Source organism: Gallus gallus, chromosome 2, assembly GCF_016699485.2.
Source record: "Gallus gallus isolate bGalGal1 chromosome 2, bGalGal1.mat.broiler.GRCg7b, whole genome shotgun sequence".
In the NCBI taxonomy this organism is placed as follows: Eukaryota; Metazoa; Chordata; class Aves; order Galliformes; family Phasianidae; genus Gallus; species Gallus gallus.
Window position 1 is genome coordinate 2625639 of NC_052533.1, and position 18722 is coordinate 2644360.

General features: G+C 48.4%; 1 protein-coding gene and 1 long non-coding RNA gene across 2 annotated transcripts in view; one reads left to right on the forward strand and one right to left on the reverse strand.

Moving 5' to 3' along the window:
- WNT9A (Wnt family member 9A) overlaps positions 1-18722 on the forward strand; it is a 53601-nt gene that overhangs the window by 22313 nt on the left and 12566 nt on the right. Inside the window, exons 2-3 of the mRNA NM_204981.3 lie at positions 10432-10691; positions 15590-15852. Of these exons, the coding sequence (NP_990312.2) occupies positions 10432-10691; positions 15590-15852 (523 nt within the window). The remainder of the gene's footprint in view (positions 1-10431; positions 10692-15589; positions 15853-18722) is intronic.
- On the reverse strand, positions 156-3152 carry LOC107052482. Its single transcript, XR_005857294.2, has 3 exons — positions 3103-3152; positions 2359-2530; positions 156-422 (listed from the first exon to the last, which is right to left on the reverse strand). It is a non-coding gene; the product is annotated as an uncharacterized LOC107052482 (long non-coding RNA).

The following is an 18722-nucleotide window of genomic DNA, read 5'->3' on the forward strand; positions in this document are numbered from 1 at the left end:
TGAGGGGAGGGAGAGGTGCAAACCCCTTCAGCCTCAACCTGCACTTGTTGCTAGAAGTTGCCATTTATCTATAAGTTGTTTAGGAAAACGTCAAGGCTGCAGCTGGGACTTCCAGGTCTTGAGCATGGGAACAGGGGCTGGGGAGGGAGGAGAAGGCAAGAGAACAGGAACGTGACCTGTGCCAAGGAGCTCTACATTCACTGTGCTTTCCTCAAAGGCTTCTTCAGCCTTTTCAGCCCCACAGCTTTAGAGATTTCGATGTTTGGTGAATAATCTTTATTTCATTGCTGTGCTGCTGGGTGTGCGTGCACGTAGGGCTATCCTCAGGCAGCGAGGGAAGCTGCTGCGTTGGCTTCGAGGAGCTTCTTCCCCTGCTGCCAATCTCTGTGGTCTGGGCAAGGACAGCTCCATAACTGCGGCATCTGCTGAGAACAGAGAGGGCAGTGTTTGGGATGGACAGCGCGATTTATATGACAGACGGACTGGGGAGGAGGAGGAGGAGATGGGGAGGGGGAATGAAGAAGCCAAGTCCTGTTGCGTGTTGTGCACCGGGGAGCTGTTAAATTTGGGAGATAAGGCTTAACAAAAGGCTGGCTGAGGTGTTAGGGAGACAAATGGGCAATTCATTACAAAGTCAGATGCGTTCCCTGGCAGGAGTGGGTGGAAGAGACTGACATTAACACATGCTGGCCGTGCTGGCGCTGGGGCCCTGAGAGGCATGCCCATGTCCTGGAGTGCTGGGGGTGCCCGTGGGTGGAGGGCTGCATGGGGCTGGTAGGGCTGAGGAGGTGGGGTGGGCAAAGTGAGCATGGCAGCAAGGGCAGAGTGAGGGAGGTGGTCGTCCCACTCTGCTCCGCCCTCCTGGGGCCCCCAGCATGGGAAAGATGCTGAGTTGTTGGAGTGAGTCCAGAGGAGGGCCATGAGGATGCTCATAGGGCTGGAACACCTCCCTTTATGGAGACAGGCTGAGGGAGTTGGGCTTGTTGAGCCTGGAGAAGAGCAGACTCATAGGAGACCTAATTGTGGCCTTCCAGTACTCAAGGGAAGCTTATAATCAAGGGGAGAGCAACTTCTTGCTCGGGCAGACAGTGGAATAGACAAGGAGGAATGGTTTTAATCTAAATCTCTCATTTAGTTTAGATACGAGGAGGACATTCTTTACTCAGAGTATGGTGAGGCACTGGCACTGCTGCCCAGAGAGCTATGGATACCCCATCATTGGAGGAGCTCAAGGCAGGGCTGGATGGGGCAGCCTGAGCTGGTGGAGTGTTGGAACTGGATGGGCTTTATAGTCCCTTCCAACCCAAACTGTTCTCTGATGCTGTGGGCTGAAATGAAGATTTCTTCATCCAAATGTGGACGTCTGGAGAAGCTAAGGAGAAGTGGGACAAGTGGTATCTTCTGGCATAGCCTGTGTGGTTTGGGCAGTCAGTGGTGTAAAGGCTTCCTGAAGCAGGAGGCTGCATTTGAGTCCTCATGTTTAATCACCCACCCCGGGGGTTAATCCCTTTTGGAATCTATATATTTAAATTTTGGGGTTTCACAGTAGCTGGTGATAGAGTCTTGAAGTTTAATGATATACTGTTGGGGAAGGGGAGAAGGGGCAGTGTTAGGGTCCAAACATTCTGCGCTTATTATTTTAATGCTGTTCTGGCCTGAGTCAGCATGTTGGATTCTTATAAGTGAGTGTTCCCCAGCCCTGGACAGGTCTGCAGGGTGTCAGTAGTCTTCATGAAGAAGATTGAGTGTTGGAGAGCCAGAAATATGGACAGGAGTTGTTCCAGGCACTGGAACTGCCTGGGTGAAGAAGCGCCCTTACCCTATGTGTGATGCTTTTTGAAGTTGTCTTTGTAAAGCTGCTGGAATGAACATAAAGGAGCACCAGTGCAAAAAGCATGATTGGAAAAGGTCTGTGAGGTTTTCTTTCTGGTCTTCACTCTTTACATTTTGAATACTAAGTATTGTTTGCTAAGGGCAACTCTCTCCAGACAAGAGAAGATACCAAGAAAGTCCATGAACTTTGGATTTCTTTGCTTAGAACGAGAGAGCAGAACTGCTGCTTCAGTTTTATATCACAGATGAATTTCTGCCTCTTAGGAATTTGATCTCTGTGGTAGGAGCAGATGAAACAGGGTTTGCTTGTAGTTTAACTCTTTGTTGCAAGAATACTGTGCAACTGCTGTATTGCTTTGTGTGATCTATTATGTGGCTTTCTGGTCCTGAACCCTACCAGAACTGATTCAAAAGCAAGGGGAGGGATGCTTGTGTATGTTCTTGTGAATGTGATCTGTGTTTTAAGTTATGGAGAGGTGTTAGGCCCAATTTTGGATTCAAATGAACTGCTCTAATCCCTCTTACCAGGGAGGGAGTGAAGTTGCCTATATACTGCAGCAAGGACCTGAGATCCTAATAGGGTAAAACAAGCCTTTCATTGTCTTCTCCAGCCTCATTCCTTCATCTTCTTCCACTGCACTGCTCCACACTCACTGCTTCTCTGTGATGAAACTCCCAGCCACGGGCTGTGCATGGTCTGATAGGAAGCATGTCAACAAATACAAAGACATTAAGCAAGAAACAAAGCTTAAAGACAAAATAAAAGCCATCAGTAGCCGGGATAGCGAGCAGCCGGGGACAGCGGGTGGGTAATTCCTGGCACCAGCTGGGAAGGGTGAAGCTTAATGCCGTCTTAAATCGGCAGTGAAAGCCCCTGTTGCTGCCTGGCCCATGCATTCCACTGGCACCGCAGTTCACCGGCCGGTTTTAAGTTGGGTTAAAAATCCTCCATAAATCTGGCTGATTGCAGTTTCATTCTTCAGAGGATGAAGGGGAGAGGAAACAGCTTTCCCCTCCTCTTCTCGCCCTGCCTCTGCCCACTTGCAGGCAAAATAGGCTATTTGCAATGGAATTTGGTTGCAGGCAGCTCTTGGCATCGAACTACCTGGGAGCTCCCAGCTGGTATTGAATTATGAAAAAACAAGTCCTTCCCCCTTAAAAAAAAAACAGCAGGGTTTTCTAGAGGTCATTTGAAAACTATTGGGTCCTTCACAGCATGAGCTGTGTATATTGCAAAGGAATCATAGAATTATAAAGATTGGAAAAGACCTCTAAGATCCCGAAGTCCAACCCCAGCCCATGCCCACTGACCATGTTCCTCACTGCCACATCTCCACGGCTCTGGAACACCTCCAGGGATTGTGACTCTACTACTCTGCCTTACTGCTCTTTCTGAGAAGGAATTATTCTCAGTGTCCAACCTGAACCTCCCCTCATGCAACTTGAGACCGTCACCTCTTGTCTCTTCCCAGCTAACAGTGATGCAACACCAACCCCCATCTTGCTACACCCTCCTTTCAGGTCATTGTAGGGAGCAATAACGTCTCCCCTGAGCCTCCTCTTCTCCAGACTGAACAACCTCAGCTGCTCCCCATCAAACTTGTCCTCCAGACCCTCACAGCTCTGTTGCCCTTTAATGGATGCACTCCAGGGCTCCAATGTCTTGCAGTGAGGGGCCCAACACTGAACACAGCACTCGAGGTTCAGCCTCACCAGTGCCAGAACAGAGGGATGATCACCTGCTCCTGCTGGCTGTGCTATTGCTGACACAAGCCAGGATGCTGCTGGCCTTCTTGGCCACCTGGGCACGCTGCTGGCTCATGTTCAGCCAGCTGTCAGCCAACACCCCCAGATCCTTTTCCTCTGCGCAGTTTTCCAGCTGCTCTGCCCCAAGCCTGCAGCATTGCATGAGGCTGTTGGGACCAAAGTTCAGGACCTGACACTTGCTCATGTTAAAGCTCATACAGTCAGCCTTAGCCTGTCCAGATCCCTCTGAAGGGCCTTCCTCCCTCAGGCAGATCAACACTTCCTCCCAGCTTGGTGTCATCTGCAAACTTACTGAGGGTGCACTCAGTTCTCCTCGTCCGGATCATCAATAAGGACCCAAATATTGCAAAGGCTCCTAGGGCTGGTCCTGGTCCGAGCCTTCTCCCTCTGTCATCTCTGCCCTGGTGAATCTCAGCTCTGCTACTTGCCAAAAATAAAAGTGAGAGGACTGGAAACTTCCTGAATGAGGTTTGTTGTAGGGAGGGGGAAGAAGGGTTGGGGTATTGCGGCCTTGTGGTTCAGGCACACCACTGTGGGTTGGAAGAGCAAAGCTTGATTCCTTCCTCTGCTCTTGGGTTTCTCTGTGATTGCTTGTGCCTTCCTTGCTGGGGAAAGGGAGGGAGAAGGGAAGGCGGCTCTTCCTTCCTTCAGGGGAATGCTGTCATTCAGAAATTGTATGGCCTTTCTGCCTCGCATGAGTGGGAAATGCTGCAGCTGAAGTATTTGCTTGTGGTGTTTCTGGTTGCCACAGTGCAAAAATAGCTATTCCTCACAGCACCTTGGTCCCATGAGCCTGGTGAAGGAATGTGCCATAGCATCCCTAGCCCTCCACAGCTCCATATCTGAATGGAGTCACGTACTCCCTGCATGTTCATTGAACTATTTTGCCTTTGGTAGCTAGACCTTCATGTACCATGCACCAAAAAATTTTTTGGGGGGTGGGAGGGTAATTTGTGTAGGAGAAGCTTCAGGCATGATTTGGCATGAAGTTATATGAAAAATTATTTATAGGCATAGCAAGCATTCTGTGTTTGGGAAGCAACCATCCCTGTCTTGCCCCATTCACAGAAGAATCCCAAAGAGAACCTGGGCTTAGGGTCCAGCTCTTTCCTCAGCTAGGACATCTACCCTGTTGAAGTTTCCTTTTGCTTGGACTGCTGTGTTCAGCAGCCTGGGTGAAATCCTCTGACTTATACATGAACTTCAGCTGAAGCAAAAATGAGAAACTCAGATGTAAATAATTTCTGTGGTAACAGCTGGGTCTGAAGAGAGCTTAATGATTTTTGGGATCAAAGAGTGGTTGCTGCAAATGCTAGAAGCATTCAGGAGAGCTGTGCTGGGCAGGAAAACCCAGAGATTTGCAGTAGCAAATGCTTTCCTGGAGAAGCAGCTGTTCAGTCTTTTCTGTGGGTGCTGGTAATGACTCTTGATAGGCCCTGAGAGCCTGGCAGGTGTGTGTAGCAGGATGCTTACGGGTCTGCTCCTCTGTCCCCTTATCCAGGATGGCAAGAGGGCTCAGAGAGAATGTTCTCACTCTGTAGATCTGTCCAGGCAATCTGAGCATGCTTCATGAGTGATGGAGATTCACGCCTGCTTCCCTGAGAAATAGGATCTATTGGTTTGGATCTATTGGTAGGATCTATTCGTTCTGTAGTTTGTCTCCTCTTTATTGTCTGAATTCCTATGTTCAGAAGGAGAACCAGGCACCTGGAGGCGTTTTCTCCCATGCTTTACTTGCCAGGACCTCAAGCGTAGGGGATGGCTGCTTCCATCTTTGTACAGAGAGGTTGCAGAGCTCTGCTGCTGATGCCATGTGTTGCTGGAAGTGTGTAACGTTGGTATTGTCTGTGTGGTGGGATATGTGCTATTTCTGAAGGAGGAGAGCCATGTTTGAGAGGTTACCATGCGTGCTCTGGTATTGAGAAGAAGATAAAGATCAAAATAGCAACTGAGACACACTTGCCATGAGAATAGCTGTGTTTGCAACTTGGGTTTCCAAATGTTTGTTTGCTGTTTTTATATTTTAATGACCTCCAACAGCAAGGCACCATTGTTTGTGGAGAATGGCGTGGAGAGGAAAAAAGAGAGGTGAACGCACACAAAGTGGTGAGGAGGTTGGAAATGACCTGGAAGGAAAAGGACCAGCACGTGCATAAAGGGACATGATCTGTGGATGATGAGAAGAAACCTTGCAAAGTGTCAGGATTAGGGGAGCTGATGATCAGGCTGAGCTAAAAGGAGCAAATACTTCTATGAGATTGATCTTCATGATGGAATTTAATTCATTCTGAGGTGTAGCAGCTGCAAAATCCTTGGATCCAAGGAGAATACCTTGCCTGGGTTTTTTTTTTTTTTTTTTTTTTTTGAAGGGGTTCCCTGGGATATAGGATTTCTGCGTGTGTACTTCAGCCAGTGTAAGAAATCTTTGGTGTTGTAGCTTGGAGAATTGCAGTGGGTTCTGAAACTAACACGTATGGTTTTGGATTCTGTAATCTAAAGGCAAGGTGGCAGTGGATGTAAATGTCTGAACAAAGGTAAGCACTGTCTGTTGTAGCAAAAATGCTTAGCTCTGACTTTGGTGCATAGGAAAATGTTGAGCTGCAGTGTGGGCATGACGGTGGCACCTGTGGAATTGTAAAAAAATAAAAATAAAAATAACAGACCCATTCAGGCTAGAATGAGATATTTGACTAAAGAGTTGATTCTTTGATGGTCAACCATTCCTAGTTTGCCTGGACTTCTGACCTGTTGCACTTCAAGTAGCCATTGGCCTTTGTGGGATGGGGAGGGAGCATGGTAGGCCAACTCAGGAAAGCTTTGTTATAGTGTGTAATAATGGCAGTGGGAGAGAGAATTTGGGGTTGTGGCCTAGTGGGTAGAAGAAGCAATAATATGTGCTTGGAGTCCTGCATAACTCAGTCTGACTCCTTGAGTTGTAGAGTCATTAATTTTGGTATTGCAGTGAAGGGGGTTAGTGTGTGCTACTTCTCAGCTTCTCAAAACCTACTCCTTTATTGTTAGAAGAAAAGGAAGAGATGATAGAAAGAGTGGAACAAGGATCGGAAGAGGTGAAATACCACAGGAAAAACGTTGAAGGAAGAACTGAAAATAAAATCAACCGGGGCCTTGTACAGATGTACCGAAGATAAATGTCCTGGCAGAGAAGGAAGCTGCAGGGTAGGAATGCAGTATTTCAGCAGGGCTGTCATTCTGGGCGGGTATAGTAGAGATGTTTCCTCGCAGCTCACCTTGGCTCATGTTGCTGGCGGCAGTTGCAGAGGAAACTCTTGAGCATGTCAAAAATAAGAGTGCTCTCGCAGGCCTTTGCAGGCTCCGTGTCTCTGACTTGCCTCCCTCAAATTCCCACCAGGAAAGACCCCATAATGTAAGAGAAAATACAGGGATATGTATAAAAGAATGAGCTGGTGCAACGAAAAGCCTTCCAAAATGAACTGAGAATAGGATCTCTGTGCATGACCAAAGCAGGTGTATGCCACCAGTAGTGTTAGTGCAAACCCAGTAGTTCTTGCTGCTTACAGCTGAGGATAATAAACCTTTGGTTTCCTGACTTCAAACCAGTGAGGGATTGAACTGGAAGGGGTTTGGAAGGAGAATGATGTTGGGAAGGTTCCCCTGAGCTGAGTGATGAGGGACTGGGCAACAAGGTCCTTCCTAAGGTATGGATGCATGGTGCAGGCATGCTCAGAGCAGAAGGCAGGTGAGGTGCACAGAAAAAAGAGGACAAATTCTGAAGCATAGACTGAGTCCTTCGGCCCTGCAGCCCTCATGGAGACGAGAATTAACTTCCACAGAGTTAAATCTTCCTGGGTTGTGAGCAATGAGCTGTTTGGTCTCTCTCCAGGTTCCTGGTGGACAAACACACCTTCGTCTGGTGCTCAGCCTTCTCAATCCAAAGTAGTGCAATAGCACAGAGTGCTGGCTATCTTTCTAACAACAGAAGTTGTAGACTGGATGAGCACTAAAAAACTATATTAAATAAATAAATAGCCCCCTTCTCCCCCCCATCCTGAAAGATTTCCTTGGAAGGAACAGCTCGGCCTTTGTGAGGAGCTGAGAAAGCATCCAACTCTGACACCGTTGCCTTACGGGACCTCACTCAGCCTAGGTTGCATAAAAGGGCTTTATGGGATTACAAAGGTTCCATGCAGTGGCAGCTCCGAGGCAGTGTTTCAGGTGGGGCCACCAACCAGCTCTGCCTGTGCTTTGTTTATTACTGATGCGTGGCTTGTTTCTCACCCATTTGGTTTTTGATGTCCCTTTTCTGTGATGGATGAGGACCGAAGATAACGTGCTCCTCTGTGCAGAGCTGGGTCAGGAAACGGACTGAGGAGGTGGGAAAAGTGCTCTGCTTTTCATCACGTTGGTGTGGTGTCTGTGTTGTTTGCCCAGGCAAGGGTGAAGTGGGAGTCTGGAAGTGGAGATGCTAGCCCAGCGTTTGCAGCTTATATGGCGTTACCTGTGTGTCCTCGTTATCAGAGCTGATGAACTTTTGCCCAAGCCTCTGCACATGGCAGTGAAAATGGCATATTGTCAGCAACGTCCCATTTAATGTTTCCATTTCCTATTGTTTTCCGTGGCTTTCCACCTGCACTTGCAGGAGCCAGAGGCCTGTCCTCTGGCTTTGTGCCGCAGGATGAATCCTGTTTTTTTACCTTCTCCTCATCCCAGGTTATTTTGTTTTGTTATTTGGCTGACTCTTATTGGGACCCCTGACAGTGCTGCTCAGAGAGCTGTGGCTGCCCCATCCCTGGGCAAGGGATGCCCAAGGCCAGGTTGGCAGCATGATCTGTTGAAACTGGATGATCTATAAGGTCTCTTCCAACCCCAGCCATCATATGATTGTCTGTAAGAAATCCATGACTTGAAGTATCTCAAAGGCAAACATCAAATGGGAGGGATGTGAAGGGGCTCCAAATAGCTGGTTGCTCTGTAGAAACCTTGCCCATAGGATCAGCTCCTTTTTCCCTCCTCCTGACTTCTACATGATACTTGGAGCTTGTGTTTTCCAGGACATTTTACTGACCAATACCAGCTCAATTGGAAAGGTGAAAGAGAGGTGGAAAATGGGTTATGCCTTCTCCTCTTCTCTTTGCCAGCTGAGGATATCCCTTGCACCAACTAGGAAAGCTTGCAGGATTGAACCTGTGGGGAAAAAGTATTGATGAGGGCCAGGAATGAATGTCCTGGAGATTTTGTTACAGGTATTTACTACTGCAAAGCTTGGATCGAGCCACCTCTCCCATAAACATAAGTGGTTAATGAGGCCACCAGGGCCAGGTGATGTCCCAAGTCCTTGGGCAGCAGTCAAGCCTGAGTCCACAAAGTGCAGAGCAAAAATGTGAGGGTTAATATTTGTCAGTGTCTTTATCTTTTTAGGAATGGATTTTTTGGGGAAAAAAACCTTTCTGGGGGGAAATTTGCATAGGTCGCATTCCTTTGTCATCTTTCCCACAAATCACTTTGACTCTTGATTTTTTATTTTTTTTTTTGCTTCGATCTTCATCTGATGTTATATCACCTCATTAAATGATCAGGAACAGTTGTCAGCTGTACTACGTGTTGCTTGGCTGTGGCTCAGGTCAGGCTTTTGTGCCAGTTGTGTATGGGAGGTTTGGGAATTAAGACGCCATAGGTGCATGCCTCATGGGATCGCCTTACTGGCAGGATGCATCCCGTTAAATACAGGTGATTCCTCATTGGAAAAGGAACATCAAGCTGCTGTTCTTGATGGTTTTTAAGCATTTCCATGGTCACTCAGTATTTGGTAAAGGTCATGAGTGTGTACCCTGCTGCCATGCCTGCCACCTTGTTTTTCCTGGTGGGTCTTGACCTATGCTTGCTGCGCATGCCCATCCGCACAGGGCTGCAGTGCATTCCAGCATGTTTTAGTTCTGGCTTTAAGCAATTCTTCCTTGCATTTTGGCTGGGGAAACCTTTCTTCAGCTTCTTCAGAAACCTTTTGTAGCTATCCCCATTGACTGCATGCACTGGCACCTGGCCGGAATAGGGCAGAGCCAGGAGAGTGGGGTGCGGACAGCCCGGCCAGCAACCCACTGCTGAGCCCAGCAGATGTTCCTGCAGCCTTGCTGCTCCCCGGGGCCGATGCCAGCCTGGTCCTTTTCCAGCAGCTCGTCACTTGACACCGGGAACAGTACGCTGGCTTCTTTTGTTGCACATTTGGAGTCAAGGACCTTGTGCAGGGGAGAAGAGAAGGACACGTCTTTCTGAATTTCTTCAGGTCGTTTTGTAGGCGTTGAGCTCATTCTTCCTTGTTAAAACCTTTTGGCATCGTCGTCTCTCAAAGTGTATCCTGCTTGCAAGCCTCGGTCCGTGGCTGGATTCTGTGTAGGGATCCCTCCTGTTCTTCTGCTTAGGGTGGAGTGGCTGTACGTGCTCTCTTGGTGTGTCTCCTGGGGTCCAGTGACACAAGTCACCTTCCCAAGCTGGTTCTGGCTCTGCTTGATGCCCTGAAATGACTATTTTCTTTTTTAGGGCACAGGAGAGTGGCTGCAGTGTTCTTGCCTTCTTGCTAGTTTCCTGAATTCATGCACTTATGTACCTTCTGTAATTTTTTCCCTATTTCAGTTTTAAATGAACTGTCCTTTGGCAATTTTGAGTTTGACAGATGTGGCGATTGCCAAGGTCTTCCGTCCAAACAAGCTCCGTGGAGAAAATAAATCCAAGTATTGCTTCTTACCTCCCTGTCGCTCACACACTGCAGAGAGCCTTGCTGTAAAATCTCTTCTCTCCCAGTGCATCCCAGTGGGTGCTCAGCTCATTCTCACCCTTTACCCCTCTGTTCCTCTGCAGGCTGACGGGCAACGAACCCCTGACCATCCTCCCTCTGACCTCAGAAATGGAGGAAGCCGCTGTCAAAGCCCACTACAAAGTCTGTGACCGCCTGAAGCTGGAGAAGAAGCAGCGCAGGATGTGCCGGCGGGACCCCGGCGTGGCCGAGACCCTGATGGAGGCCATCAGCATGAGTGCACTGGAGTGCCAGTACCAGTTTCGCTTTGAGCGTTGGAATTGCACCCTGGAGGGCCGCTACCGGGCCAGCTTGCTAAAGAGAGGTGAGTGGGATGGGGGTTTATTTGGGACTGCTGGTACCTCCTGCGCTGGTGGGATTCCCTGCCATTTTGCACAGCAGTCATCCCCGTGCTATTGGAGGGTGGTCACCACAGCGCTTTAAAAAGAGCTTCCTAGAATCATATGATGGCTTGAGTTGGAAGGGACCTGAAAGATCATCCAGTTCCAACCCCTCTGCCATGGGTCAGGTTCCCTCCCACCTGCTCAGGCTGCCCAGCACCCATCCAACCTTGCTTTGAGCACCTCCAGGGATGGGGAACCCACACCCTCTCTGGGTAGCAGTGCCAGGGCCTCACCGCCCTCTGAGTAAACAATTTCTTCCTAACATGTAGCCTAAATCTCTCCTCTTTCAGTTTAAGTTCATTCCCCCTTGTCCTATCACTATTAAACCATGTAAAATTTCAGTTCCCCTCCTGCTTATAAGCTCCCTTCAAGTTCTGGAAGGCTGCAGTGAGGTCTCCCTGGAGCCTCTCTTCTCCAAACTAAACAAGCCCAACCTTTGTGGAATGTAAAGACAAAGCCAGACTTAGCTCATGTGTGGAGATGCACAGCGTGCATTCTGTGGCTGTGATTTATGTGCTCATATCAAAGGAACCTCTGCCTACCTCCCATCACTGGCCACAGCTCTGTGTGGAGGCTGGAGATGTTTGTCCATATGTCTGCAGCCAGAAGCTCTGTGTGCTCCTCACTTCTGCTGGAAGTTGAGCCATTGCTGTGGGAGAAGAGACTGAACTTCCCAAAGCTGTCTCGTTTTTTTTTGTTGTTGTTTGTTTGTTTGTTTGTTTTAATTATTCTTTTTTAAAAACTATTTTATTTTTCCTATTTATTATGGCAATCTTTCAAGAAGGAAATTGGGAAAATGCTTTGATAAGGGAATAGAGACAAAATGGTAGTGGTGGGGTCATGATGCAAGGCAAAAACTCAATGCTTCCATGCCCTGCTCTGCTCTACCTGGGCAAAAGCTTCCTGGCTGTGAGCAGTGAGTGATGCCCACACTACTTCCAGCTCAGTTGGAGATGGCCAGAAGCTGATGAGGAGTATTAGAGGAGCAGGTGGTGTGTTCTGTTTCCTTCGCACTGCCTTGTGTAGCCCAGCTCTCCTGCAGCCTCCCAGTAAAATCACAGAACAGAATCATAGAATAGCTTGGATTGAAAGGAGCCTCAAAGATCATCAAGTTCCAATTCTTCTGCCAAAATCCAGTTCTTATTACTGGACTGAAGCTAACAGTGCAGCAGGCCCACTTCATATGTGGCTTCCCTGGAACTCAAGGGCTTCGGTGACTCCCAGAAAGTCCCACCCTCAGTGACTGGACCTAGAGACCCGGAGTCTGACATGCTCAAAGATGAATTTGTAGCTCTGCAGTGCTCCCTCGTTCCCTAAGAAATGGGAAGGAGCCATCCAGAAGCGCTGGGGCTCAACTAATGCACTGTCACCGACTGCGGTGGAAACAAGGAGCGTCCTTATGAAACCCAAGAGGTGCAGCCAGAGCTGCAAGACATTTAAAAATATCTCTGCATGCCAGAGGAGTCCCTGGATTAGTGGCGCCTTGGGAAACTCAAGCACTTTCTCATGCTGACACCTGGAGGCCACAGCTTGCTCCTTCAGACGTGCCCTCAGCGAGGGGAAGGGGTATTCCAGAGCAGCCTGAAATTTTGCTGCTGGAAAACACCGCTGAGAACCATCCCCACCCCCTTGTCAGGACCCCATTTAATAAATAGTAGTGCTGAGGGTTGCAGAGCTCTGCCTGCTGTCTCATTCTTCCATGCTTTATGCCCCCGCAGCATCTCAGCCCGCCACCGATGCTGTAAATCCTTCAGGTGTTGTTCCCACAGCACAGCTCACAGCCCTGTAAATCTTTCTCCTCCTCTCCAGGAGCTGCTGGTTCCTGGTTCAGCATTGCAACGAGCGATACCCCCAGGGCAAAGGGTATGGCTATAACCCACTATGACACAGCTATTCCAATATATCAGTGGGGGAATGTTTTTGGGTTTTTTTCCTCCTCCAGAACATTGTAGAGAGGAAAATAAAGACAAAAAAAAAAAAAAAAAAAAAAAAAAAAAAAAACCAACACAACAACATAACCACAAATGTTTCGCTTAAGAAAACTCTCTCCCTCCATTGCCCCTCTTGGTCCCCAGCGCAGCCCAGCTGCTGGTTTGCAGTTTGGGCTGATGCGGCCCATTTCTTAAAATAACAGGAGATTGTTCAAGGGTCTCGTTATCCTGTTCGGATACTCGCAAACGATTTTGGAAATGGCTGAAAGGGGATAGCCGTGGATGGCAGGCTGTCGATGCACCAGAATGCCTGCATTGATTTAAAGCTCATTATCTTGTTACAGCATATCTCGGTGCAATCAAATAGTGCACGGCGGAGATGGCTTTAAATCTGGCCAGAGCCAAATGTCACATGGACTCGCTTGGGAGCTGCCTGAGCTGCCTGTGGGCGAGATGATACCCGTGCTGATGGGCACTGGGCATCTGTGGGCTTTCGGTGATGGAGAAGGGGAGGAGGAGAGCTGAGGCTGATGAGGGGATTGGCAGAGGGAAGCCTGGCTCCGTGTCAAACCCAGTGTGCAGTGTGGTGGCAGGTTGCACGGTCAGCGCTCCCAAATGGGAGGCCTTGGTGTGGATTGTGGATCTGTGTGAGCTGCTAACTCAGGCCGACGCCTGGCTCTTTGCTGCTAATTACAGCAGCTCAGGCTCACAATGCCTGGCTCTTTGCATTGCTCCATCAAGGACTTTCTGTTAGCATGCTGGTCCCTTTCTATTTTGCAGCACGAGTAGTAGTTGTAGTGGAAAGAGGGCAGCCCTACAACTTGAGGGCACAGAGGATTGGTAGCATCACTCTTTAGCATTCCTAGCATCTAGCTGAGGAAAAGTTGAATCAGCCAATAAAACACAGGAGCTGCTGAGATGGTGTTTTCTGCCCAGCGTTTGGTGGTCCTCAGATCCACAGGTTTTTGTGGTTTGAATTAAATGAAGAATTCCTTAACCACCCTCACTGAGACAGTCTGTGATGCTGAAGATGTTTCTGGTGTGCCACAGGACATGGTGTAACTTCAAAGGGGAAAACGAATGGGAGAGAAAACAAATTTGCTTTCTCAATGCTAACGACTCTTTTCTGTGTCCCAAACAAGTCTGGAGTCAATCCTGTTTTATTTCAACCTTCCTCCCTGAGAGGGAAAGGGTTTCTGCTCTTCTTTTCCAGGTGAACAGTAGAAGGGTTGGACAGTTCCTAATGCAATGTGTTTTGAGCCAAAACAGGACCAAACGTCTGTCTTCAAGACTGGATTTTCTTCTTTCTTCTGCTTAAGTTCTACCCTGTGCACCCAGCTGTGCTATGGGAAGGCACAGGATATGCCTATGGGGGTGAGCCAGGATAGTGCCCCATGAGTCCACTTGGACTATCATGATCCTCCCAAGGACCAGTTCCAAAAATGACCTGGCAGTGTCTCTGCATGTCCTTGGTTGACACACTAGTTTACAGATATATCCACTACTGTCACCATCCACTTGTGTTATTTTTGAGTGGGGGATTTCTTGAGTTGGATCCAAAGCTGTTCTGGAATTGCATCTCAAATATGCAGTCGTTTACTGCTTCCATAGACGGAGAATGAGGAGCTATAAATACTGGCATGTTTGCTTTTTTATTTCTGTCTTTTATCATTTGTATTGAAATCATGGTTCTCTTTTGGCCTCAGTTTACCCACTGGGGGGAGGCAGATGCTGTCGCAAGTGAGCATGGAGGTGTAAGAAAAGGGTTGTACGTGAAAAGTTTGAGGTCCAAATGCTTCTTCAGGTCTGTGAGGCACTGCCTTGGGTGACAGGCTGATTACTAAGTGCTTTCCAGCCCTTTACATGCCTTTTGTTAACAATTTTGTTGGATCTGATTAAATCCTGGTGATTTTTTTTTCTGCGGAGAGAGAGAAGGCTTCATGATTTCTACCCCAGTCAACAAACTGGAAATCTGTGCTAGGTTCCTTCCATTCGCTGGCCCCTTAGTAGCAGTACTGCCATACCATGATGATGAACACCACCATGGCCTATCCAGATCTTTCTCACCTCTTCCTATTTTCAAGCAGAGATTGCAGAGTGACAACCACATAACTGTGTGTTTGGTGTGGTTTTGTTTGTAATCCTGGTTTGTGCCACGTCATTTGTCCCCCCCCTTCTCTGCCCTTATGAGGCCTCATTGGAAGTACTTTGTCCAGGCACAGGGCACCCAGTACAGAAAGGATGCGGAGCTGTTGGAGTGGGTCCAGAGGAGGGCCAGGAAGATGCTCAGAGGGCTGGAGCACCTTTGCTATGAGGAAAGATGGAGGGAGTTGCGCTTGTTTAGCTTGAAGACGAGAAGACTCTGGGGAGACTTCAGTGTGGCCTTCCCAATCTCAAAGGAAGCTTATAAGCAGGAGGGGAAGAGAAATTTTACATGCTTTAATAGTGATAGAACAAGGGGGAACGAACGAAAACTAAAAGAGGGGAAATTTAGGTTAGATGTTAGGAAGAAATACTTTATTCAGAGGGTGGTGAGGCCCTAGCACTGTTGCTGAGAGAGGTTGTGGATGCACCATCCCTTGAGATGTTCAAGTTCAGGTGGGATGGGGCCCTGGGCAGCCTGATCTGGTGGGGGGCAACCAGCCCATGGCACGGGGGGAGGGCTGGAGGGTGGTCTGGGGCTGGGTGATTTTTCAGGTCCCCTCCAACCTTAGCCATTCTATGATCCATCATTCCCTGTTCTCTACCACATCTTCTTCTCAACCACCAATGATAGCTGTAGAGCGTGGCATTGCTCAAACCTTCTCCTCATAATTTTCACTTCAGTTGCCTTAGTTTCTTGGTCCTTGCTCCAGCCACAATTACAGCAGCCTCCTCTCTCCTTCCAGGTTTCAAGGAGACGGCCTTCCTCTACGCCATTTCTTCTGCAGGGCTGACACATGCGATGGCCAAAGCGTGCAGTGCGGGCCGGATGGAGCGCTGCACCTGCGATGAGGCCCCCGACCTGGAGAACCGCGAGGCCTGGCAGTGGGGTGGCTGTGGTGACAACCTGAAATACAGCAACAAGTTCGTCAAGGAGTTCTTGGGGAGGAAGCCCAACAAGGACCTGCGAGCCAGGGTGGATTTCCACAATAACCTTGTGGGCATGAAGGTGAGTCGCAGAGGTGCAAGGCCTGCACCCGTGGATGGGTGCGAGGTTGTTGTAGCGATGGGATTTAGGGTGCTGTGGGGTTTGTGGGGGGATGTGTTGGATGCAGAATGCATGGAGCCTTCCTGCTCTAGGAGGTATGAAGTCTGATTAGGTCTGTTCCCTGTTTTGATCACTGTGCTTCAAGAGTTGTGCCAAACGATTGGGGAGAGACCAGAGGGAAAGAAAAGGAACTTTCCAGGCCTGGAAAACATGAGATGAGGGGAAAGACTGCTGGCTTTCGATAAGGAGAAGAGGGTCTAAAAGGAGATGGCAAGACAGGTCATCTAGACTTGTACAAGTTATGATGGGCAGGAAAGGATTTACTCTGCAGCATTGCAGGTGGAGATTGAGAGATGCTTCCCTTGAAGCAGTGCTGCAGATCATGGATGGCATAGCATCTCTGTAGCCAAGTTTCTTTAAAACTGGGTGGACAAGTATTTGGTGGGGAACCAGGGCAGAGCTATTCCTCTCTGACTGATTTCAGTCCTAAAACTCCCTTTGGCTTTCCACCCAGAGATGCTGTGTTTGCAGCTGAGAGAACTCAGGCATGTAGTCTGTTTTGTTTTGTTTGGTTTCTTTCCTCCTATCCTTATGCTGGAGGGCTTTCTGCTCTCTTAACCCACACTCATCCCCACGAGGCTTTGCCTTAAGTGATGAAAAGGATAAATTGTGTGCTGGCTCATCCCAACAAGAGATGGGAAAGAAAGGGGCTTTCCACCTTTTCCCATCAGTTACTTGAACGTACCTAGCCTAGAGCTGCTTGCACATGAAAATGGCTCAGATTGGCCAGCACAGGTGCCTAGGATCAGTGTTTCATTGCGCCGACCTCATAGAGGGACATACTGTAAGGCTATAAATAGCCTTCAAGCCTTGTTATTGTCCGTGTGATTGGATGGAGGGCTGAGGCTGGGATGGGGACCTGGGTCTTCAGTTTCCCAGGCAAATGCTGCCCAGCCAGTTGTGCATTCTAGGAATCACCACCCCAGCTCAGTTGTTCCTGTGTGTATGCATAAAATGCCATTCCTCGCAATGGAGTTGGGGCACTGGAGAATGCCACCGGTGCGTGCTGGCCAGCAAAAAGTCTCCCACTGTCCCCACCACCAGATGCTCCCAGACAGCGCTGAGATCAGGGTTAGAAATATCCTGGATTTACTTGGTGTCTGGCTTTGGCTGACAGCTTTTCTGCCTCTGGATTAAGAGGCTCAGTGCCTCTGAACTCCTGTTGCAGCTCTTTGGCGTGTGAAACAGGCTCTGTGGAGTGATGAAATCTGTTTTAATCCTTGTGTTTTATTGTTTCTAAGGGCATGTCCTATAGGACAGACTCTTTGGACTTTGCTGTGTAGCAACTGGAACAGAATGTGGGGAAGGTGGTCCGTGAGGGCTGTGATTTCACGCTGTAGAGAGCTTTGAGATGTCTCTGCTCTACTCCTTTTCCGGATTCGCATAATACAGTCTCATCAGAAACCAGACAACTGTAGGTTAAGGTGCCATTGGAATGCAAAGTTGTAAATCCATATATATCTCCCCTCCAGCACTGCTGGGACTGATGAACATGCCCAAGAGATTTGACCTAACTCCCAGTGTTCTCCATCCCAGTACTGTAGGCGAGATGCCCACATGGAGCTGAGACCCAGTCTTGGATTTTGGTTAGGCATACCTGGTTGTCAGCTCTGCTCTCCACTCTCCATATGGTTTTAAAACTCCAAGGATGAGCTGAAGGGAAGGAATCTCCTCATGATGCCTGAGCTTTCTTCCTGATCCCACTGGGAGTTAGGTCCCAATGCAGTGGGAGATGTCAGGGAGTCTCTTGCATCCTCTGCCTCCATTTTACTTGGTACAGTCAGGCCCTGGTCTTTGGCAGTGGTTTCTAAGCACTAGTGTAATATCTGCAGCTAAACAGCTGAGTAACAGTTGTGACGGTTGTCCAGACACTGAGAGCCCTCATGGCAATCCAAGTCAAAGACCTTTTCTGCAGGTCAGTGATCCAGCATTCCTATTTTTGTCCACCCACGCCGTGCTGTTGAGCTGGTATTGCTGTCTGACAGCTTTGCCTTGCCTACTTGCAGTGGCACTTGAAATGATTTCTGCTTACGTTTCTAGGGTAGTTGTGCCTTAGTGTGGTTGAGAGGCAAGCCAAGCAGCCCACCAGGCTCACAGCAGCACTGAGAAGCCAGGCAGAGGACAAGGGAATTTCACTTTCAGGAAGAAGCTTTTATGAGGGTGGTGGTTAATGATCAGGAGAGCATACGTCTGTGTAGTTGAGATATGTGGATCTAAAGCGTTGGCACAACATGGTGACATTTAGATGACAATCAGAGATGTTTGGAGATGGGATGGGAGTTGAGAATTGTCCAGTGTGCAGTACTAGGCTGAATAAGTGGCAGTTTCCTTGACAAAGACACTGAGTTAAATATGAAACTCAACATCTGTCCTCAACTCTTCTTTCTCCAATGAAGCTGCCTATCAGCTGGCTGCATTCTTAGAGACTTGGCAACTTTTGCGTATCTGGAGATACTAACCTAGTGACTACAAGGGTCTAAACTACTTTGAAGTAATCTAGTTTGTTTATTTGGGTAATACATCATATTCTTTTGATTTGATGTGAATCCAAAGCCATATAGAAGAAGTGTAGATAGCTTTGCTTTGTGCCATTTTGGAACAGAGTGCCAGTTAGATAAGAAAGATGGCCTCCCAGCCTCTAATGTGTTACGTGTCTCCATGAGAAATGAAAGGAAGATTTCAGTCGTTTTGAGCAGGAGCTGAGGCACAGAGTGCCTTTTCCCAGGTTATTTAGGAAGCTGATGATGGAGCAGGATATAGAGGCAAGCACT